This window comes from Desmodus rotundus, chromosome 1, assembly GCF_022682495.2.
Source record: "Desmodus rotundus isolate HL8 chromosome 1, HLdesRot8A.1, whole genome shotgun sequence".
Taxonomy (NCBI): Eukaryota; Metazoa; Chordata; class Mammalia; order Chiroptera; family Phyllostomidae; genus Desmodus; species Desmodus rotundus.
The window spans coordinates 11,778,967-11,803,028 of NC_071387.1; the positions used below are offsets into that span (position 1 = coordinate 11,778,967).

General features: G+C 44.7%; 1 protein-coding gene across 2 annotated transcripts in view; it reads left to right on the forward strand.

The window, feature by feature from the left end:
- The window catches only part of CDK5RAP2 (CDK5 regulatory subunit associated protein 2), a 167,567-nt gene that overhangs the window by 47,192 nt on the left and 96,313 nt on the right, over positions 1–24,062 (forward strand). The window contains exons 12-13 of one of the 2 annotated variants that reach the window (XM_024562182.3): positions 4,470–4,688; positions 22,572–22,748. In XM_024562182.3, coding sequence (XP_024417950.2) covers positions 4,470–4,688; positions 22,572–22,748 — 396 coding nt within the window. The remainder of the gene's footprint in view (positions 1–4,469; positions 4,689–22,571; positions 22,749–24,062) is intronic. The other variant, XM_045196779.2, reaches the window with a different exon arrangement.

Here is a 24,062-nt window from a genome sequence, read left to right on the forward strand (position 1 = left end):
GAGGAACTCGGTTTACTGTTTACCCTGCACCCACTGAGACGGAACTTGTGTGACATTCACTCTTCACAACAGCCACGTGAACCGGAGGCTGTCACTTTCACAGATGAGGAAACTGAGCTTCAGAGAAGTCGCCTTTGCCTGTGTCACTCAGCTCGCACTGGCCCTTTAACTCGGAGCTTTCCGGCTCTGTCTGTAGCAAACACATCTTGTTTCTGCCCCGTGGGGAAGAATGACTTGTTTAATGTTGTGTTTGGCCTTCAGTTTCTGACCTTGTGTGCTTGGGCCGAATGCTTGCCATTGTTTGGAGGCATCTAACTGCGGAGATGGGATTCAAATGGCAGCGGGGCATGGGGGAAAGGTGAAAAACTCTGAAGAAGTTTTCCAAAGGGCACTTAAAGGAAATTTAATAGGGAAAGAGTTTTTGTGGAGTAAGTAGAATGCATGAATTTGAATTCTTTGAGCTTGGATTGTTGAAGAAGCTTCGTCATCAGTTGTGTGACAATCCCATGAACTTCCCTCACTTTGTAACTGTTAGTGTGGTGATGACCATCGCCTGTCTGTGTTGAATGAGATGTGTTCCTGCCTCTAGCCATCTGCCCTTGAATTCAGTGCTTGTTTTGATTCTTGGTGGTTTGTTGGTGTTAATCGGAATCTGCGGTGGAACGTGCGAAGCAGCGGAAAGAACGTAGACTCTGCAGTCATTTGAATTCCCTGTTTAATCACGTACGGTCTGATGACACACGAGTCATTTGGCAGTGCTGAGCCTCAGCTACTCAAATAGGGGTAGTAGTGTGTACCCAGTAGGGCTGGCCTTGTAGAGAAGCAGAGATTACTGTGTGTAAAAGTGCCTATTTTGGCTCTGCATATATCATCAGTGATTAATAAAAGCTAACTATGAACATTGTTCATGATGAGCATTTTCCCAATCATCGCTTATTTTCTGTTATTTTTTTCAGTTTATTTAAATAAGCACTGCCTCAGATACTTTTTCCTTTTGGGCCTGTGACCTAGGTTTCCCACTTCCTTTTATTTATTTTAAATTTTAAAGGAAACCAAACTAGCAGCTTCCATACAACCTACTCTGAAATTTGAATGGTTTTCTCCCTCAGTCTCTGCTGCTGTGTCCTAAGTAGCAGTTGGGTCAACATGGGACCAGATGTCTGGGCAGCAGGGGGCCCATGGAGAGCAGGGCCCCCATCCCCACCCTGTCCCGCCCCCACGTTCACTAGGTTGTAGCCCCCTCTCCTGAACAGTGAAGACTTACTTACCTGTCCATGGAGGCAAGACCGATTTCTGGGAAGGCCAAGAAGCTGGGGCAGCCCCTTTACTCCACAGTTGGAGTTGTGACCTGACAGCTCAGGTGTTCTTTGCTTTGGAATTTTTAATTGTGACCCTCAGTCTAATTCAAAGAACAGATTTAAAAAAAAAAATAAGTATGTTTTCTCCTGATTATAAGTATTATATATGCTTTAATTTCTTTTTTCTGGAAGATTGGGAAGAAGGAAAGAAGGAAACCAGGAAATCACCCAAACACTATTAACATTTTGATATTTTCTTTCTAGGCTTATATGCATGCATTTTATTTTTTAGGTCATTTATAATTTGTGTTTTTTTGTAAGTATATTTTATTGATTATGCTATTACAGTTTTCCCAATTTCCCCCCTCTATCCCTCCTCAACCCTGCACCCCCCCAACCCTCCAGCATTCCTCCCCACCTCTTAGTTCATATCCATGGGTTGTACATATAAGTTCTTTGAGTCCTCTGTTTCCTACACCATTTTTGACCTCTCCCCATCTATTTAATGCCTACTAATTATGCTTCTTCTTCCCTGTACCTCTCCTCCCATTCCTCCCTTCCCCCTCCCCACTGAAATCCCTCCATGTGATGTCCATTTCTCTGATTCTGTTCCTGTTCTAGTTGTTTGCTTAGTTTTTGTTTTTGTTGTTTTTCTTTATTTTTTTAGGTTCATTTGTTGATAGTTGTGAGTTTGTTGTAATTTTACTATTCATATTTTTGATCTTCCTTTTCTTAGATAAGTCCCTTTAACATTTCATATTAATAATGGCTTGGTGATGATGAACTCCTTTAACTTGACCTTGTCTGGAAAGCACTTTATCTTCCCTTTCATTCTAAATGATAACTTTGCTGGATAGAGTATTCTTGGATGTAGGTCCTTGCCTTTCATGACTTCAAATACTTCTTTCTAGCCCCTTCTTGCCCGTAAGGTCTCTTTTGAGAAATCAACTGATAGCCTTACGGGTACTCCTTTGTAGGTAACTCTTTCCTTTTCTCTTGTTGCTTTTAAGCTTCTCTCTTTATCTTTAATCTTGGGTAACTTGATGATGCGCCTTAGTGTGTTCCTCTTTGGGTCCAACTTCTTTGGGACTCTGGGCTTCCTGGAATTCCTAAAAGTCTACTTCCTTCGCCAGATTGGGGAAGTTTTCCTTCATTATTTGTTCAAATAAGTTTTCAATTTCTTGCTGTTCTTCTTTTTCTGGTACCTCTATAATCCAGATATTGGAATGTTTCAGGTTGTCCTAGAGGTTTGTAAGACTCTCTTTGCTTTTTTGAATTCTTGTTTCTTCATTCTGATCCAGTTAGATGTTTATTTTTTTCTTTTTTTTCTTTTGTTCCAAATCATTGCTTTGAATCCTGGTTTCCTTCCTGTCACTGTTGGTTCCCTGAATATTTTGCTTAATTTCACTTTGGGTACCTTTCATTTATGCTTTCATTTTTTGACCAAGCTCAATCAGTTCTGTGAGCATTTTGATTACCAGGACTTTGAACTCTCTCCATCAGATAGGTTGGCAATCTCCTCATTGCTTAGCTCTCTTTCTGAGGTTTTGCTCTGTTCTTTCATTTGGTACCTATTTCTTTGTCTTGGGGCCCCTGATAAGTTGTAAGGGGGCGGGACCTTAGGTATTCACCAGGGCAGGGCAACCCTCCTTGCTGCTATGTCTGTGGGGGAGGGGCCAGAGAGGGACGATGCAGCTCGCCTGGTCGCCTCTAGCCCACTTTTCAGTGAACTCCTGTGTGAGACTGGGAGTTTCTCCCACCGAGGCAACTGCCATAGTCCACAGTCAGCTCTGAGTCTCAGTTTCCCGTCCAGTCAGCCCCTCCCGTGCAGCCTGTTTCTCTCTCACCATGCTGTGGTTTCTCTCTTACTGGTCTGGTTGTTCTGTGTGACTGTTTATTTCCGTGGTTGTCAGAATTCCATGCAGTTTGATTTTCTGGCACTTCTGGTTGTTTATTGATTTTAGATTGGTTGTTACCCTCCTTTTGGTTGTGCGAGGAAGCGAAGGGTTTCCACCTATGTCTCCATCGTGGCCGGAACTCTATAATTTGGTTTTTTATTTTTTCAATGACATTGTGGCTTAGAAACATTCTTGTATTATCAACTCTGTAAATACAGTTGTAAGATTTCATTGGTAGGTTATCATATATTATACCCATTTTCATATTCTTGCACATTTAGGTGGTTTCTTATTTTTCACTGTTTAAGTGATCCTGCGATGAGTGACACTGTGTATAAGGCTCCCGGCCTCCTATATTTTGGGTTCTTCCCCTGAGATTGAATTCTGGGAATGGAATTATTGGGATGAGTGTGAATATGTTTATGTGATACACACATACTTGATACATATAATCTGTCCATCAAAGTTATGTTGATTTACATTCCTGCCAGCATATTTCCTGGCTTCTAGATTCTTGGTTAGTTCTTGAAAAGTGAATGTTAATTGTGTCATTTCACAGTAAGCTCTCCAGTGCTGGATATTCTCATAAACACACTTGATAAGTGAAAGCTTGTTTTATTTTGCCGTTTTTGGTTATTGGTGAGTTACGGCATTTTTTCACGTGCTTGATAATCACATGTGTAATTCCTTTAGTAAACTGTGTGCTAATGAGATAAAAATGTACTCGACCTACTCAGCCCCTGGGCTCTGCAGAGGTTGTCGGTGGCCGTGGGGCTACCATGCTTACTTACCACGTTTTTCCTCCCTCTGACACTGCATTCGAGCCATTCTAATGTGGATACACGTCGCCAGTGCTTGAACCCATGTCTGCTTTTCTAATGAAGCTGTTGCTTCTGCCTTTTTAAAATAAATTGTTTTCTAAAAAAATTATTATAAACATTATGTGCTCTCTAACCTTGGGACATTTGAAAATACACAGAAGTGAAGGAAAAATGTCAAGTATATTCCCACCTCATGAAAGACAGTTATTGTTAACATTTTGTGCTTTTCCTTCTAGTCTTAAAATCTTTTTTTACACAATTGTAGCTTCCTCCCTTCCCTTTAACATCAATGTCATAACGTAAACATTTCCCTGAGTAATTTCAAAATCTCGATATTATTTGTGCTCTGGGTCCTGAATGTTCTACCCCACGGTGAAAAGGAGCACAGATTTCTTGGTTTGTTTAATGAGCTGTGAAAATTAGTTATCTCCCCTCTCCACCTCCTCTTCTAGGGGTCTGCAGATTCTGAAGCTGCTCTGTCAGAAAAGGCAGCCCTTTTGGCTGCGCTGCACTCAGAGAACCTCACCAAGAGTGCGGAGAACCACAGACTGCGTAGGAACATTAAGAAGGTCACCCAGGAGCTGAGCGACTTGCAGCAGGAGAAGGAGAGGCTGGAGAAGGACTTGCAGGCAGCCCATCGAGAGAAGAGCAGAGGCGACGGCACCATCCACGTGAGCACCCTGTTCCCTCTGGAGTAGCAGGCAGTGCTGTGGTGGGGGCTGTTATGCTGTGTCTGGTTTTAGGGAGATTCACTGCAGAAAACTTAGAAAAATCTGAAAAATGTAAAGAAGAAAATACTTCACTCATCTGATCACCTCGAAATGAGCAGTCGATGCTTAACTAGTTGATGTTTTTGTCCTTTTATACCCTCTTCCCCCTCCCCCCTCCCCAGGCATTATTGGTATTAAGCTGAAAATGCATTTTTGTATCAATTTTTTTAATTCTACAATCTCTCTTTGATGTGTTGCCATTTATCAATGTTCTTCAAAAACACGGGTTTTTTTTGGTGCAAGCAAGCATAATATTTCATCCCTTGGATGTGCTACAGTTTATTTAACTAGTCCCTCATTGTAGGGCATTTAGGTCGTTACACTTTTTTGGCCTTATAAATAACGAGTGCTGTCGCTAACATCCTTGTACACAAATATTTATCCACTATTTTTTTCCCGATAGAGATACAATTACTGGGTGAAAGAATGTGAGTACTTTAAGGCTGTTTTAGAGATATACTCAAAATTGTTCTCCAGAAAGCTTATACCATGGTTCCCTATATGAGTGATTTTTTTTAAGATTACTCTATTCAGCGTTGAATGTTAGCATTAAAGAATTTCCTTTGAAGTTGGCAGGAAGAGAATAATTGACCTTTTACAGTTTTTATTGTATTTCAACCTAAGTATTCAGCACCCCGAGAGTCACATCCCTTTAGATAGGCCTTAGAGTCGACAGCTAGGGTGGGGTCTGAGTGTAGTGGCAGCTGACCCTCTGGTCACGGGCACTCAGTTACTGGAGTTACTGCACAGGAGGCTGAGGCAGGAAGAGCCACTGGAGCAGGGAGCCCAGAAGAGAGCTCCAGGTGTCAGAGGTCCGTTCTCTGGTGGCTGCTGTCAGTAGGCATGCGGAAATCCTCACTCGTGGGTTACCGTATTGGCGGTGATGCTGGTGACAGAATTGAAATACAGTGTCTGTGTAGTTTAACAGAAACTTTAATGAGCAAGAGAGCAGTAGTGGAAATTTAGAGACATAAGAAATTGTCACCTACCCTTCTACCGCTCTAACAAAGTAACTCTGTTTTCCGGCATCACCCTTCAGTCCTGGTGCAGCTGGGCCCCCTGTCTAATCAGAGGCTAAATCCTGTCCGCGTTCTTCGGTCGCAGGGGGCATCTCCCCACGTCATTTCTTCTATCACAGACATGGCCCCAGGTCACTTCCTCTAACATGGTGTCTATCTCCCTGTGTTGTGTAGACTCCAGAGTGATGATGTTGAATGGTACGTACTCCTCACTACAAATAGATTTCACATGATTTACTTAGTGCTTTTCTGCTCTGTCGGACATTGTGACTGTTTCAATAATGCTGCCGTGGGTATCTTTGGTCAAGAGGCGTTTTCTCTTGAAATCCCTATATAGATTCTGAGACATGAGATCACTGGTCAGGTGGTACAAATATTTTATGCTAGTTAATCAGGCTGCCAAATTATTTGTCTAAAAGGCTGGTCTCGTTTATGTTGCCGCAGCAATATTAGAGAGTACCAGTTTATTCCAATTGGTTAGAAGACCTGCCCCTGTATTTATTCAGGGTTGTTAAATACTAAACGGGCCTGGTTTCGATGCTGACGGAGACACAAGGCATGGCGTCTGAAAGTTTTCGCTTTCTGAGAGACTTGAAAATGCTACACGGGACAAAATGCAGAGCAGTTTGAGACCCAGAGCTAATTAACGTAGCAGTCAGTGCAGAAGGTCCTGGTAGGATGACGTAGTCATGGAACCCTTCCAGGAGGAGGTGGTGCTTGAATTGATGGGAAGGAGTGAGGTTTGCGTGGGGTGCCTTTGTTGGTGACGTAGGACAGGACTGGCCAGAGGCCCCTTTCATAGAGGTGCAGTTTTCATAGCCAGTTTTTGTATCCCTCACAATTTTTTAGGTTAACAAAACCTGTGGGATAACAGGGTTTTTTAAAAATCTAGTTTCAAATTTGGTCCCCTTTCTCCTTCACTGTCATCATAAAAATATTCAATAAAATTTGAATGGGGGAATACATATAGGTTATATAGATATATACACACACACATATTCATATATAAAATATGTAATTTCTTTTACATTGTAACTTCTGGCAGTAAATAGCTGCTAGATAATTCCATCAGGGGGGTGTGCTGTCATTTATTTACCTGTCCCGCTCTGTTGTTACATAGTGTTGGTTCCGTAATTCACTTCTTCATGTTAACATGGTGTTTCTAAAACAGTTTTGGGCTGCTGTTGATCAAAAAGCTGTATTCTTAGGCAAAAAGGGACATTTGTTGCCTTGTAACTAAACTGCTAGAAGGAGAGTGACTGGGACACTGCCTGGCCCCGTCTCTGTCCCTCCGAGAGCAGCTACTTTGTCTTGCACCCAGTTCCTCCAGTGCCAGGTAGCGGGGCCACCCCTGCCGCCCTGCTGGGGTCACGTATCTCCAGTGCAGTACAGAGAGGAAGGAGGGCTACACTCCCTGACGCACCCCCGCTGTGTCCTGGTCAGGATGGCCCGAGGGGGGAGGTGCTGAGAGGCCCAGCCTGGGTCACATACCCATTGTCCTTTGTCAGCAGTGTGCTTGTGCACCATCACCATTGTCAGCTTGCCCTAGAACCACGTGTTTGCAGGGGATGTGCCGTTACCCAGAGAAAGCGCTGCTTTGTGCACTCCAGATGTTTCCCTTGCGTGAGCGTGCCTGCGACTCGGCTTCCAGCATCTCACGACTGCTTGTCCACATCGGGCCATGTATGTGTTTCTGGCAAGGTGATAGGGCCGCGGTTTCTTTCTTTGTGCGTATGTATTGTATCACAGAGGTAGCTCCATTTACCTTCTGGTTACACTCTAAGAATTTGGCTGTGCCCATCTCATAGGAGTGGCTTTTTTTTTTTTAATTATTGTATTGTTGTTCAGTTACAGTTGTCTGCATTTTCTCCCCATCATAGGAATGTTTTACACCAGATCTTGGGGTCACTGGCTGGTGCAGGGTGTGGGGAAACGTGATGGGGGAGTATTTTCACCTTGCGGTGCTAGGGTGCGTGCAGAGGAAGAGCATAACCCCCGGGCGGGCATGTCTGGTCAGCTCGTTCTGTTAACCAGGCTCTTCTATTAACTAGAGCCGCGCACTCACCAGCTGCTACTGCTGTTGCTTTTGGATTGAAACAAACAAACAAACAGAAAACCAGACCTTTTAGTGTTTCTGTCCTGGCAAAGGGAAGGACCCACTCACATACTCAGCAGGCCCTCGACTTGGCATGGGGCGGCTCCACGACAGAGATACAAACAGCCGCACGGGAGCGCCCCGCAGGGTCAGAGCAGGCCTCTGGGGAAAGTAACTTTGGAACTGGTTATGAAGCTTGAGTTTAAGGGTACTGCGTAGGCAAGGGGGAGGAGAGGGGTTTGGTAGGGAAGGGGGAGGCACAGAGGCATGAGAGTGTGTGTTTGGGGGACGCAAGGTAAGAACACCCAACTTGAAGTGTCCTGGTTATTTGAAGCTTTAAAAATTGTAACATTTCTTTTGCTGTCTTAAAAACATTCTCAGAAGTTTATGGAGAGTCATGAAAGTAAATGAAATCAAAAATAAAGATAAAGGCATTAGGGTCTAAGAAAAAGAAGGGGGACTGGTGAAATGGAGCCAGTGAGTAAGTAGAAACGCAGGTGTGACACCCGTCGCAGCCCCGCAGAGGGGACTTAGCATTCCACTGGCCGCCCCTGGCAGCCGGGGCGAAAAGGGAGATGCAGTCACAGGGGCCCCGGTGTCTGTGAGATGAACGCGCTGATTAAAGCACAGCTTTTGCCAGAACTCAGGCCTGAGGGAAGCGTTGCCTCTGGTGCGTTTTATGAAGCGTCCTCTGAGCAGTGGTACACAGAGGCTTTGACAATGGCCCATTCAGTAAAAGCAGTTTTGCACAGGGCCAGATGAGTGTCATCCAAGCCGGTGAGCTTGTAAGCATTAAGTTCGGGTTTTCAGTCCCTGGCACAGTGTCCTGCTGTTTCCCATTATTCTCGTTTCTCAGACAACTACAGAATTGGTGGGGAGTACTGTCGCCCTGTTTACAGAGGCGCCCGACTCGAAGCCTTTGCAGTGGTCCCCATCAAGCAGTACTCAGTTTTACAGCATTCCCTGACTTCTTTCTGATGGAAACCAGTGGTTCTCTCTGGATGTGATCAAACCATCCTTTGCTCATGCCGGCAACATTTACTGCAGTCTCATTGTGCCTGCTTTTAAGCATTTCAGAGGCAGACAATGCCTGTCTGAAGATGCAGCTTGGACAGAGGCAAATGCATTCACCGTGTCTGATTGTGTGTGAACGCGGACAAGTTGGGCCAGGAGAGCCGTTTCTCACGTTTGTTTTAATTGCCTGTGATTGCGGTGACCCGCTGCCAGTCGACTCAGCATGCGTTGTAATTTGCAGTGTGTTCATTTGTTTAATCAAGGGACATTTATTGAGTACTTGCAGTGGTGCAGGCACAGTGGGTAGGCTCTGATGAATACAGGTTTGGTTTTTACTTTGGAAGACTTTCTATAAGAAAGGTCAAAAAGTGAGGGTCTCACAGATAGATTCCCTTCATTGTATTACACCTCCGTGCCACCAGAAGGACCCATAGCCCTTTGAGGAAATTCGGGAGGCTTTGCAAAAGCAAACAAGAACCCCCCACTGCTCCCGAGTCCGTGTCCTGCTGTGATGTTTGAGGGGTCCTAGCTTCTGCGGCCTGACGGGAGTGCTGCTCGGGTTCCACACCCTCGCCCTCACACCTCTGACTTTGATGCTTGTTTGGCTCCAGAGGCATGACTCTCCTTTCCGTGTGTGCGTGCTTGTGCGTCCTGTGTGTGCATGCGTGCGTTTGATGAAGGCGAGAGAGAGCGGCACATCTTTACTTTAGATTTGCTGTCTCTGGTTCAGCGTTCTGTGTGCTGTTCGGGGATGTCGGGGAGGGGAGCAAGTCCTGGTCTTTTCCTCTCCTTTGGAAGCAATGTGTGTGAGACACCAGTGTAGCTTTATTCCACAAACTGTCTCATAATGCTCTCATCTGTTACGAGACCTGTCATCTGCTACTCTGACAAGCATGTGCTTCAGTACCTGGGCACTTAGCTCTGTGGGGATGCATTTGCTGGCGAAAGCCCAAAAATGTAATTAAAGTTGTACCTGTCACCCAGCCACTAATCCCGTGTGCTTTGACAGGAGCGGGTTTAATTTCAGGGTAGTTCAGCCTGAACCCCTCTGGTTCTCACGCGTGCTTGTTGATGGATGGCTCTGCATGAGATGGCGACAGCATGCAGAACATATCATGCTAAACTGCCATCGAAACGTGGCACTCGGAGATGGTGTCTGTGGGCTGGCTGGTGGGGACTGAGACCACAGACCTGAGGCATATGATTTTTCCCTGGGGTCCAAGCTCTCCTTACCTCGTTTGGTTTGTTTTTGTCAGGTGTAAAGATTTCAGGTTGGCATCCTTGTAGAGTCAGACGCAGTATAAACGTCCTGTGTTGGAAGAAGTTCTGTCTCTGCATGTTCCAGTTTGTCATAGGAGATGCTCAACGCAGGGGCTGTGCAGTCCAGCCGGATCTGACTGCCGGCCCTGTCCCTGGGGGGCCGTCGGACTGGGAGCCAGCGGTGCCTCTCCAAACCACAGGGTCTGTGTCTGGTCAGAGAGACAGGCTGGTGGTAGGGATTATATCACGTAGCCTCATACCGGTGCGTCATAAGTGATCGGTGGACGGGAGTTGTTTCCATGAGGGTGCTGAGGCTGCCCCCTCGGCAGCTAGAGACTTCGGGGTTTTAGCAGGTAGTGGAAAACAGTGCTGGACTTGATTTGGAACCTCAGCTTCAGCGGGTGCTTAATTTTAAGCCTCTAAGTCAGCTATTTAACCTCTCGAAACTAACGTTTTCTTCCTTAAAATGGGATTGGTCATATCTACTTTAGGATTAAATAAATGAAGAATAAAATGTGCTGCCTGAGAAGACGCCTGCTGTGGTTCTGGGCATGTAGAGGTAGATGTTCAGCGTATTGCATTCCTTCTCTTGTTTCCTCCTCTCCCGTTTTTCAGTGTGAGGCAAGTGCGGGCGTGGGACTTTGCATGACTAGCCACTGCCTGCTAGAATCTAACGGAGGCCATGACTAGTAGACGCGGTCTGCTCTTTCACCAGGCAAGTCAACGCAGCTGCACATTTCTTCCTGGACCGACACTCACCTCCCCTCCGAAGGGGGTGCTTGTCTGCTCCTTCCAGCTGGTTGGTCCCTCTAGGGAGGGAGCCAGAGTCCTTCCAGGGCGACAGACTCATGAGTATCTCAGTGCCTTGCACCTGGGGCTGCTGGGGCAGCCGGTTTAAAAGGCCATTCCCATCATAAACTAGTGCAGTTTATGAAATTGCGCTAGTCTTTTGGGGGCACAAACAGAAAGGCTTTCCCTGATACCTGGTTCTTATTTTATAATTTCTGTGCCAGGTTCTGTCCTGGGCTCTGGGAGTACAGTACAGAATCAAATCAGACACAGTCTCTGAAGCAGTGTAGTAGAGAAATATATAGAGACACAGACAAAGAGGTAATTAAAATATAGCATGGAAGGTGCTGGTAGCGGGATGGCCCACACACTCCGGGAGCACAGAGGCAGGAGCTGTGCTAAGAGGGAGGGGAGAGAGGGAAAGCTTCACAGAGGAGGTGGATTTGAGCCGAGACTTGGAGGAGACGGGAGGTGCAAATGCATTCCTGGTAGAGGGAAGGCCTGCGCAAGGCCTGGGCCTGAAGGAGCCACTGCGGTTCCATTGCATCCTCCAGGTGGGGTTTCAGAGAGGTGTGGTGCCTCACCTGGTGCCTGGCCGCTGTTACGTGACTCAGCTGGGCCTTGACCCCGCACAACTTCCTTTCCTTTGTGATTATTCCCAGCTTTCTGGTGAAAGCTGCAGTGAGCTCCTTGCTCAGAACCTGGCAGTCCTCACAGCCGGTGACGCGCGTTTGTCTGTTCTCCGTGACAAGGGCTGTCTCATTCCAGTGGCTTCTGCTTGCCTGTTTATTTTTTTTAAGCATGTGGATTCTTTGTTCAAATGAACTCTTCTGGAGAGAAAAATACATGAAAGTAGAGCTGCTCAGGGTGAAGGGCAGTGGAGGCCTGGCACTCCCCGCCTCCCGCATGTCCTGCTTCTGCCGCAGCCCTCAGCAGCCTTGCGGCTCCCCAGAACGGGGCTGGAGCACCGCTGTCTCATGCTAATTCTGGGAGCTCGTACAGCACTGAGTTCCTCTACCGCATTAAGATTTTGGAGAGTCTCCTTTGTATATTTAAAGGTAACCACCGAACACTTTGACAAGCTTTCTCCCAGTGAAACCTGATAAGGTGGAAATGTGATGGATGAGAACCTTCTCATTCTCCGTCTGGCCAGAGATAAAACGGACTTGGTGACTGGAGAGGGAGGGACGAGGGCCTGGCTCTTCATTTCTAATGTGATTCTAAGATTATAGGGGTATTTTATTTTTCAAATAATCCACTTTTTAAAAAGCGGTCTACACTAAAAGAGCCCTGATATGCAAAGACACCGCTCAGCTCCTTGTTGGCGGAGAGTGTACCTACGAATCTTAAAGGAAAATCGCCCATGAGGGTGGAAATCCCGGCTACTCGGTTGATGCCCCACAGACCTGGCTGTGGGGCACTCACTTTACAGCTGGCGGGTGTAGGGAAGGGGTTTCTGAACTTCTCCCCTTTGTCCCTGTGTTCGGAAGCAACTGAGACAGGTGCACCCAGGGCTTCTTCCACTAAAATCAAATGCAAATACCCGTGCTCTTCCCCGAGTTGACTGAGTCAGCTTCTGTAGGAGCGTGTGGCTCGTTGATATGGAGAGTCGGCAAGGCTCGAGCATTGCTGGTCCTAGAGCTTAAGCTCGGTTTGAAAACCACTAGTTTCGTGAAAAGAACACACAAATAGACCTGATTTTAAATCCTGATTCTAGCACCTTGTACTTCGGTTAAGTTGCTTGAGCATTTCAAACTTCAGTTTTCTGACTGGTAAGTGGGTGTAATCAGATCTTCTGCTTTGTAGGGTTGTGAGAGGTAAGTGATGGGGTGGTGTTTTCAGGTGATGGTGTTTTTGAAGGGTGATTGCTGAGGGCAGTGTAGTCAGGGAGGGCTTTGTGGGAGAGGTGGCCCTTGGGTTGGCCCTTACAAGATCATCATGCTGTCTGCAGGCCGAACTGGGGGAACTTTATTTTTCTGGTTGGAGGAGACTGGGTGGGCACAGGCATGGGGTCTGGAGAGTGATAATGAGGTAAGACTGAAGGGCAAGCTGGAGCCTGCGGGCAGGAGCCTGGAGTGACTGCTGGTTCAGGTAGCCTCGTTCTGCGGTCACCCCGGAGTTACTGGCAGGTTCTGGACAGCGGTGTGGTGATCCAGGGTGTGCATGGGATTTGGGGGGTGAAGCCAGAGACAGGAGACCGGTGAGGAAGCTGTTGCGGTTGACCAGATGAGAGCCCAGTTCTGAAGAGGGCAGTGGCAGTGAGGCGAGGGAGAGGAGGGGTTGAGTGTGCAGGGAGGGCCACTCGCCTCACCTCCCCCACTACCTCAGCCTTTCTAACACCTCCTCAAGGGAAGAGGACCGGCTCACCTGGTTATTCAGAGTCTGGGATATTCACTGGCAACAACCTAAGTTCCAGATTCTTTTGCTTTCTAGCTGCAGACCCAGCCCGTCCTGGCCTCTGTTGGTGACTCCCTTAAGCTGCATGTACCCTCCCCATTCACAAAACACAAGCAGGCAACTCAGTTTTGTCAGGAAGCCCTGCTTTGGGTACGAGAGTTTAGTCTGCGATGATTTCTTGCGTCCTGCTCCTCTGAGAGCTCTGGGTGGTAGGGGCGGCTGGCCGGGCAGGATCTGGGCGCTGGCGCCCGTGTGAAAACACCAGATCCTCACTGCTCATGACTCACGTGCTCTGCAAGGAGGATGTGCTGTACCCTCAGGCCTGGGGGACCCGCTGGATGACAAGGCGTGTGTGGGAGGGAGGGGGAAGAGCTGAACCTTGTGGCTGGATGGATGGTGATGTGGTGGCCACACGAGGAAACCTGGGCGTGGAGGTCAGCCTGAGGATATGTGTGGTGAGAAGGGGAGGTGACCCAGTATCATTTCCTGTACACCTGCTTCTGTGCCGGGCACCCATCTTGCATCCCCTCAACGAACTCTCCAGGGACCCTAGGAGTTTGTGTTATTATTCCCATTTACTGTAAAGGAAATGGTCATAAAGATTTAAATTATCTGTCTTTAGCCACACAGATTTTTAGTGGTAAAGCCAGAATGCAAGGCTAGGTCTGCCTGTCTCCATAGCCCTGGAATGTTGAAGGAGGTTTGGGAGACCCCACAAGATTATCAATTTCCAGTTCTGATTGTTTTGCTCAGGTGAGACATGCCATCTCCGTGCTGCCCCTAAACATTTATTAGTACCCTGCTGGTGCTGAGCAGGAGAGCCCGTGGCTGTTGTTGTGTTGCCATGGCAGCTGCTCCTGCCCAAGGCCACCTGAGCACACATTTCCCCTCCCGGCAGTGGTTCTACTTCCAGCCCTCTGACTGCTCTTCAAAGAAGGTCCAAGATCCTTGGTCCCACCCCACTCATTAGCAGGAGCCCTGCTCTCAGGCTGGGTATTCTGCCAATTCTGAGTTCTTGAGAAACTGCAACGTTAGCGCAGGGTATTGAACTTACTGACCGGGGAAGGCCGTGCCACAGAGTGGTTTTATGTGTGTTTGGGCTTAGCACTGCAGTTGGGTGGAAAGAGCACAGAGGTTGGGGTCAAACTGTCTTGAGCCTGAATTTCAGCACTACAGCTTACTTGTAAAGCTTTGCGAAAACCTCTCAACCTCTGTGAGCCATACTTGCCTTTCTGTAAACCTAAGACGAATAACACTTACCAAGTAGGCAGTCGGTGGGGTTAGAGATGTTTTATGTAAAATGCTTCAGCCCATGCTTGGCTCATAGCTGCTGCTCTGCAAGGAGTAGTTTCTGTTACTAATGCTTATAATAAGAGAAATGGTTTATCCTCTTTGGTGTCCTTAACCCTGATTTATGCTTGAGTGCCCTCTACCCCTAAAACATACACACACACAAATTTGCATAGGTTCCCAGGGGTCCGCTCAGTGGATGTCAGGCTAAGAACTACGAATCTTAGGAATGACAGAACTACATGTCCTTTGTGGGATTCTGAACAGGTCATTTTCATGTTGTCAACTCTGCTAGGTTGAGGGACATGTGGAAGAAATGGGACACATTAATCGTCTTTCTTACTTAAAGCTTGGAAGAAGTTCTTAACCTAGGTAGCAGAATTAAAATTTATAAGCAAGTAAAATGGAGAATGGAATAAGTCATTACTACACACACATACACACACACACTAACTTGAACCAGACATCGAAATATGGTTTGATGGGTGCTTGTATAAAGGAAGGAACTGAATCTGGGAAATGATGTAAGTGGACCCGTAATTATGTGCATGTGAACTGTGCAAATGCTTTATTTAGCATAATAAATAAACATTTTAAAATGTAAAAGTCGGCGTCATCTTCTTGGATGGTAGGCTAGTTACTGTGAATTTAAAGATGTACCTAAATGGCTTCACACAAATTGTATGGTTCCTCTTCTCTCGCCAGTTTCTCAGGAAGGGGTTTCAGAAGCGAGAGTCAGACGACTGTGCAGTGTATTGGATCACTGCAAAAGAAATCCAAACCCTTGTCATGGTGTGGGAGTGAAGTGTGAGTCTTGTAATCAGAGGCACCTCTGATCAGGCAGGTGCTGTCCCTTACTTAGTTCCTGTGGCCTGGGATAAATTACGTTTGGGAGCCTGTTTCCTCATTCATAAAATGGGAGCTACCCTACCTACCTTATCCAGCCAGCCAGCCAGCCAGCCAACCAACAGGTAATTATTAGCTGTGTTCTGGTTATCTATTGCTGCATAACAAATGACCCCAAAAGTTGGTGTCTTAAAACAATAATCATTTTATTACATCTCATGATTTTTGTGGATCAGGGGTTTGGGTGGGGCTCAGCTAGGTGGGCCCCATGTGGTCCAGGTCCCTCATGGCATTCAGCTGGAAAATGGGCTGATCTGGAGGGTCCGTGACTCCTCAGTCACATGTCTGGTTCCTTTTTGGGAATGGCCGGAGAGCCCAGCACCCCTGGGATTTTCAGCTGTGTTAAGGTGGCCATACTTCCTTAGCTGGTGACAGGGCTGACAGAGAGTGTTGCAAGAGACAAGAGTTGGAAGCTGCCAATTTTTTAAAATTCTGGGCTTAGAAACTGGCACAGTGTCACTTCTGCTATATTCTGTTGGTCACAGAAGTCACTGTATTGCCCAGGTTATAGCTATAGGAGGGGACATAGACTCCACAGCCCCTTGATAAAAAGAAAGTCAGTGAGTTTATGGCTATCTTTATTTTGCCATGACTGCCTACTATGTGCCAGGTACCATTCTAGGTGCTGGAGATACAGCAGGAAACAAAATACACAAAATACCTACCCTGGTGGAGCTTACATTCTCGTGGGGGAGACTATACACGAAATCCATAAATTTAGCGCTCTATTAGAAGATGCTATCAGGAAGAGTAAAGAAGGGAAGGCATACAGAGAGCGAGGTTGTGGGGGGCTAGTGTTTATTTCAGGAGGGATGGTCAGGGAGGACTGGACTGAGAGATGACATTTGAGCACAGACTTGATAGAGATGAGGAAGCAGGTCTGAGGCACTTTCCAGGCAGAGAGATCTTGAGTTGGGAGTGTGCAGGGCATGTAAGAGAAACAGCATGGAAGTGAGGGTTGCCAGAGCAGAACAAGATGAGGGGAGAGCAGCAGGAGAGGAGGTCAGCCAGGTGATGGGGGTCCAAGCGGAGAAAGGCCCGAGATATGTGGGTTAATAGGAAAGTGCCTTGCACAGTGCCTGGAACAGTGGTAGCCATTTGACACACAGTAGCTTTTATTACCAGCAGGACTCAGGCGTGGGAGCTCCCAGGTCCTCCTCACTCCGCTGCGCACTGCTCCGCCGCAGCAGCTCCTCTGCACTGGTGCATGTTCTCATTCTCATCAGCAACAGCTTGCAAAGCACAGTCAGGAAGGCAAAAAAGAAAGGAAGACTTGAAGGGTGAATCCCCATAATCTAGGTCTTCTGTAGCAGCATTAGTCCGACAGATGGACTGTGTCCTGGTGGCTTTTCTGACACAGGAAACAAGGAGTTTGCGTGTGCTTGTGTATGCACAGTGTGGGTGATTCCTGAGAGATGCGCTTTTCATCAGTCATCCTGGAAAGTGTTTTTATTACGACCCGTTTGCACAAGGGGACGTCCAGACAGTAGTCAGGTATGTGGAGACAGGGTGGCAATCAAAGAACGCAAATTCAGGCTCTTTCTCGCAAAGAACTGTTTCATACCAATTAAACTAGAGAGCATTTGAGAAAATATCAGTGCCAGCGGAAAGCAAATCAAAAGTCAGAAACATAAAACCTGCTTCATGCACAGAGCTGTTCTTTGATGTGTTATCTGGAGACAGTGGGGAAATACTATACACTCATTAAAATGGAGATATATGAAGATCACGTATCTTTCACCTGGCGACCACATCTTGACTTCCCATTGGATAAGGAGGGTGAGGAAGACGAGGAAAGCCCAGTGGTAAGCTCAGGTGTACCAGCTCCACAGGCCTTTCTCATCCTCTACTTTTTTTTTTTTTTTTAATAACTATTTTCTTGAGTTTGTACTTTTAAACTTTTTGTTTTATACTTGTTCTTCAGTTGTGTGATTACTTAATGTTGTGTGTGCTGTTTGAAGGTTGTGGTGTAATGGAATAAATAAAGTAAAATGGGAACAAGTTCAAACTAGTTAAAATTGTGTAAAAATGATGGCTGCAGATGGACGAGGGCCGATGGGAACGTCCACAGTGTGAAAATGGTTTAATTTGTTCGCATGGCACTGGTCTTGTTTCCAACTTCAGAGTCTGCTAATGTTGCTTTAGTATTCTTTGTACAATGTCAAAGACCCTTCTTTCCTCCCTCTAGAATTGAATTTCTATTTACTGACATTTACTGATAGGAGGTTCTTGGTCCAGTTGTTTTGGATTAAGGTTTAAAGCAATCTTATCATCATCTGTTTGCCCAAGAGAAAAATTAACATTTACTTTTTAAGGTAGTTTCTTTGTTTCTTTTTTTAAAATGTCACTTTAAAAATGTTTATGCTCCATTATGAATATAGTCTACGCTTAGTATAAAATATTTTAAAAATAGAGAAAAAGGTAATATCATTAAAAAATCATTTATAATCTTGTGGTTTGGTATTTTTCCAGGGTTTTAATTAGTGCTTAAAAAACCACAACTGCTTTATGTGGAAGATTTCACATACACACAAAATGAGAGAGAATGAACCTCTCTGTACTTGCCACCCAGCTTCAGCAAGCAGCTAACGTTGTTCCATCGGTACCCTTCCCCAGCTGCTGCTCAGCACTGAAGTGTTTTAAGCAATTCTCAGACATATTTGTCAGCTTTTCAGTATTTTTTAAAAGAAATACCATTTTCACTTCAGAAAGGTAAATAACCTTTTAATATTACCAAATAACCAGTTAATGGTTAGATTTCCCTGATTGTCTCATGTAAAACTTATTTTACACAGTTTGCTCAAATCATGATCCAGATAAGGTACATGCACATCACATTGATTGACATAACTCTTTTATAAAGCTTTTTATTTTGAAGTAATTTTAGACATAGAGGAAAGATCTTAAATTAATACAGAGGGTTCTCATATGACCTTCACCCAGCTTCTCCTAATGTTGCCATTTTATGTAACTGTGGAACACTCATCAAAGCCAGGAATTAACACCAATCCAATACTATTACCTATAGACTCCTTGAATTTTGCCAGTTTTCCCGTTAATGCCCCTTTTCTGGTCCAGGATTCAGTCCAGGATCCACATTGCCTTAATCCGTCACGTCTCACTGGTCAGTTATTTTGCGAATGTCCCTTACTTTGGGCTTGTCTGATGTTTCTCATGATAACATCGAGGGCATGCGTTTTTGATAACAGCACAGATGTGATGTGCCCTTCTCATCGCGTAGTATCTGGAGGTGCGTAAGGTCGGCCTGTCTTATGACTGGAGAGGTTAGTGTTGATCGCTTGGTGGCTGGGTGGGGGGTGGGGGCAGGGCTCCTGAGTTTTTCCACAATAAAGTTACCATTTTTTCCCTTTGTGACAAGTATTTTGTGGTGAGATACTATGAAACTTTGTAAATATCTTGTTTCGCATCATACTTGCAAGAATCTTAGTATCCATTGATGATACCTGCAACATTAATACTACAATTATAGTGGTAAATATTTACCTAATGTTGATTTTCTGTTCCCATGATTTCTTCTACACTTTTTAGTTGTAGCTCTACTGTCCCTTCTCCTGCATTTATTTATTACATAGTTATTTGTATCAGTAAGGACTAATGGGTATTTGCTTCAGTCTGTAGGTTGTAAGCCACTAATATCTTGATTTCTTTTCATTGCTCACACTGTCCCAGATTTGGCCACTGGGAGCTCCTTCAGGTAGATTCCTGGGCCTTTTCAACAGGCCCCATCATTTTCTGAGCACTTCCTTACTCTCTAGGATCAGAGTTGCCCTGGACTCATCTTGTGTTTTCCCTACCCCAGCCCCAGAATCAGCCGCATTTCCAAGGATGCCTTGTGTCTTTATTGGAGAGTGATGCTTAGAAAGCAAGCTCCAAATGACAGGTGTCTTCATTGCTACTGGGTTTCGTTACTTCTAGGCCCTGTCAGTGTGCAGAGCTCGGAAGTACTGTATATGTATGTCTGTGTGCACATGCACACACGCATCTGTACTTATTTCCATGTCCAGCTCTGTGTGTGTGTGTGTGTGTGTGTGTGAGAGAGAGAGAGAGAGAGAGAGAGAGAGAGAGAGAGAGAGAGAGAGAGAAGGCTGGAATGAACCCTGTGGAATCAGTGTGAATCCATGGGTTCATACTATCCTTCCCTAACTTTCTTAATTATTATTTAATCCGTAGGTTCTCCCTCCTTGTTTTGTTTTGTTTTTCTTCTTCCGTGTACGTAATTTACTTGTTGAATAAGTTGGGTCATTTGTTCTTTATAGTCCTTTATTCTGGATTTTGCTGATTGTGTTTTCTAATGTCATTGAACTTGTTCTCTGCTGACTTTCTGGTAAATTGGTAGTTAGATTAAGATGCATGATCAAATTCAGGTTTAATTTTTTGGCAATTCGTAGGAGGTATAGAATATTTGGTAGTTCCTGTTTTTGTGATGCTATGTTACTCACCATTGATGACCACTTGCAAAATGGTGATAATTTAATCTCATTCCTTCTTCATTTATAGCTTATTACTTCTGTAAAGAAAAACTTATTTTTCATCATCTACTTAGTTACCCTGGGGTGCAGTTCACACAGGGAAGACAAAATAAGGAATTCACTAGAATCCTCCAAAGGTCACTGCCTGTATTAAGTTTCCCGTTGCTGCTCTAACAAATTACCACGGCCTTGATGGCCTAGCAACACAAATTTACTTTGTTTTTCTGGACATCAGAAGTCTGAAATGGGCCTCACTGGGCCAAAACCAAGGTGTCAGCAGGGCTGCATTCCTTCTGAAGGCTCTGGGAAAATCCATTTCCTTGCCTTTTCCAGCTTCTAGAGGCTGCCTGCACCTCTAGACCCGCGACCCTTCTTCAAAGCCAGTAAAGGCTGATGTCTTTTTCGTGCTTCCCTCTTCCACGTTTACGGATCTTTGTAATTATAGCGGACACAACTGGTTAACCTCTCTATTTTAAGGTCAGCTGACAAGTAAACTTAATTTCACCTGCAACTTTGATTGCATTTGCCACATAATTTAGTGTATTCACAGATTCTGGGAATTACGATGTAAACATCTTTAATGTTTACATTAAACATTATTCTGCCTAGTACAGTGATTGAAGGTTTTTTTGTTTTATTATTACTATGAACTCAGATTTTAGACATTTTAATGTGTTTTTATGTGTTGTTGTTGTCCTTGATGGGCTCATTGTCTTTGGACAGTGGAAAGGTTTACTCAAGTTGACTCCTCTGTTCTTTAGACATGAACGTTGAGTCTTTGATGGCTTCCTTCCTTTCTGACGTGAGAAGGTGCCTGGGCTCACATATGCGTTGCTGCCCCAGGTCTGGAAACTCCCCTTCCCATAAGGCAAACTTTAGTGTGCGTTGGAATCACTAGGAGGGCTTATTAAAACACGGATCAAAGGGCCCTATTTCCCTGCAGAATTTCTGATTTGATGGGTATGGGTTGGGGACCCATCCATTGTTTGCACGTCCTAGGTGGTGCTGATAACCTTGTTCTGGGGACTACGCTTTGAGAACCACTGCTTTAAAGCATCCTGGTTCTTTTTGTGGGAAATAGTATTTAGAGACTGCAGTTGGGATGCTAGGGATGGTAATGATCCTAGGCTTTTTCACTAACGGAAGGAAATAACAGAAAATATAAGTTTACGTTGATATTTCCAATTCAAATTTAGAATTACATGTTTTAACTTCTTTTACTTTGTATTTGTTTTCTCTTAGGCTTAAAATCTTGGTTTCTATGACATTTATAATGACTTAATAAATATATACACACAGTTTCATAATAACAATGATAATAGTATTTCTTACAACATGATACTAAAAATAGTTTAAGATTTTTTTTGTGACAGTCCCTCTTAGAGAAATGTCCCATTAGGAATGCACAATAACTCTGCTTTAAAGTTATGGAAATAATTTCTTTTAGTTTGGCTAACCAGTCAACTCAATACACAGATTCGTTTTGTTTTGGTTTTTTTTTGGTTCTGCTTTCAGTTTTAGGGGATTTAATTTTATTTTTAAAATACTTAATCATTTTAATGGTTTCAAAGTAACATCTATAAAATGAGTTCTACTGTCTGTCTCTGTCCCTTCTATCTTCTTTTTCCTAATAGGCAACCATTTAATTTATTTTATGGTCAAATAAATGGCAGTATGCTGTACATACTTTTATTTTATTTCTCCTGGGATCTGTCCCCTTCCCCCTTCTCCCCTGAAGCAATGTATTGTAAAGATTACTTTAGGGCAGTACATTTATACAGAGAGAAATCGTTCCTTTTCCTTGATAGCTTCCGAGTTCGCTCTTGTGAGTACGTACCATCCTTCATTCCTCTAGTGGTGGGCATTTGGGTTGTTTCCGCCCTTCACTGCTACAGTATTACAAGTGCTTCAGTATTACAAGTAGTACACATTTTGAGGTAGTTACATCAGTGTTCTGTGTTCTGTTTTTTCCCTTAACATTATAACATGAGCGTTTTCATGTTATTGTAAATGCCATGATTTAAGAGTATTTTTTATTTTGAAATTCTTACAAGCTTATTTAGAGATTTTAGAAACTCAGAAAAATAAAAAATTAAAAATCAATTGAAAATTACCCATAACCCCTGTGCTTAGGTATGCTGTTAGTAGTTGGTGGGTCCCCACAGCTGTGAACATTTAGAAAACATGCGGTATTATAGTGTATAGTATCCTGTTTGCTTGTCATAATTAAGCATTTTTCATATCATAATCATTTTATAGTTAATTCCCTATTGTTGGATATTTACTTTCTTTCTGGTTTTTCACTATTATAAGTAATGTGATAACATCTGTGCGTAAAGCTTTTTCCAAATTTCCGATTATTTTTAAAGTTGGCTTTTATGGACTTTAAATGAGAAGGAAGTGCACATTTGTTAACTATATCTACTAGCTTGCTCTCTTTCTAGCAGTAAGGTAAACAGGTGAGAGGTTGTCACTTTGAAATTTTTGTCAAGTATATTTCATTTTCTTCTTTTTCTTCTGGTAGGACCTTAGAAATGAAGTTGAGAAATTACACAACGAAGTGAATGAGAGAGAGAAAGCAGTGGAGAATCGTTACAAGAGTCTGTTGAGTGAAAGTAATAAAAAATTACACAGTCAAGAGCAGATGATCAAACATTTAACAGAAAGTATCCATCAAAATGACAAGGACTTGCTTCTTCAGGTACCCCCCCAAATTTTTTTTTGTATTTAAATTTTGAGTTGGTGTAGGTTTTTTTTTTTTTTTAACTCTTTTGCAGGAACATTTCTGTAGAAACAAAGCTGGCAAAAATGATTACAGACTTCATTTCTGTATATCAGAGCCCTTCAGAGCTTTCTGTGTGTCATTTGGGCTTCAGCACCAGGGAGGTAAGTTTGGAACAGGGGAAGCACAGCAGACGGAAGGACATTTTCCTGGGTCACCTGACTGGGAAGCAGCAGACCCTGTTCAAGCCCTGACCCCTGTTGCTCTGGTGCCCGGCCTGAGCACGTCTGCCATGGTCCTTGCTGTTCCTCACTGCTGCTGTGCCCTTTCACTCCTCTGGACTTTTTCCTCTGACTGCTCCTCTCTGTCTTTGAAAGACTGTTCTTGTTCGCTCGGGTTTGATTCAGCTCAGAGTTACAGCGACTGTCACGGACTCAACATGGGTGTTTAACTCTGCTCCTGCCAAAGCCTCATTGACATGGCAGTGAGGGGTGAAAAGGTATAAACCCACAGCCCTGGGGCAAGGGGAGTATTATGGCAGGTTTCTGTCTGGATAATAAGTGAATGGGCAGGTGGTAACTACCTAGGATTCCACTTTATCCACATTGCTGCTACATGCTTTGGGATGAAAAGCTAAGAAGAAGCTGATTTACCCTACAGAACCCAGAAAGGCTCCGCAGGCAGTGGAGGTTTGTGGTGCCTTAGTAAACAGGAGATTGGGCTGGAATGCTGGGCAGCTCAGTGACCTTGTTCTCTCCACTAGCAGGAAATGGGAGCTCTACTCTCTGGTGACCTCAACTCAGAGAAGCTCTCGTCCGGGGGGTCACTGGGTGCATCAGAAATCATAGTGGCGGGGACAGAGTATGTATTCCCAGCTGTGGGTTCCTCTGAGAGAGGAAAAGGCTGAAAGAGGCCGACAGTTGGGGGTCCTCTGACACAGCTGCTGGGTCCCCACCTGGTCGTATCAGCGAGGCTGCCAGTGTGATGTGCCCTTTCCACACTCACAGAGCTTCTGAGCACTTTCACACGTAGAAATGGTTGGATGGCTTGAGTCCGTCACACAGGAGGAAGGCGTCTAGGAGGAAAGGCAAAGACTGAAACAGAACAGAGCTACACAGAGGAAATAGAAACAGTGGAGGATGGGAAGAAAAATGTACAGTGCGACAAAGTCAACGCTGACATCTTTAGATAATGAATGAGGTCAGGCTCTGATAAAGAAGATATTTGGAAAAGGACGGCCTATGGAAATTGGAAGTATGATTATAGATATAAAAAGTTTAATAGAAGAGTTAG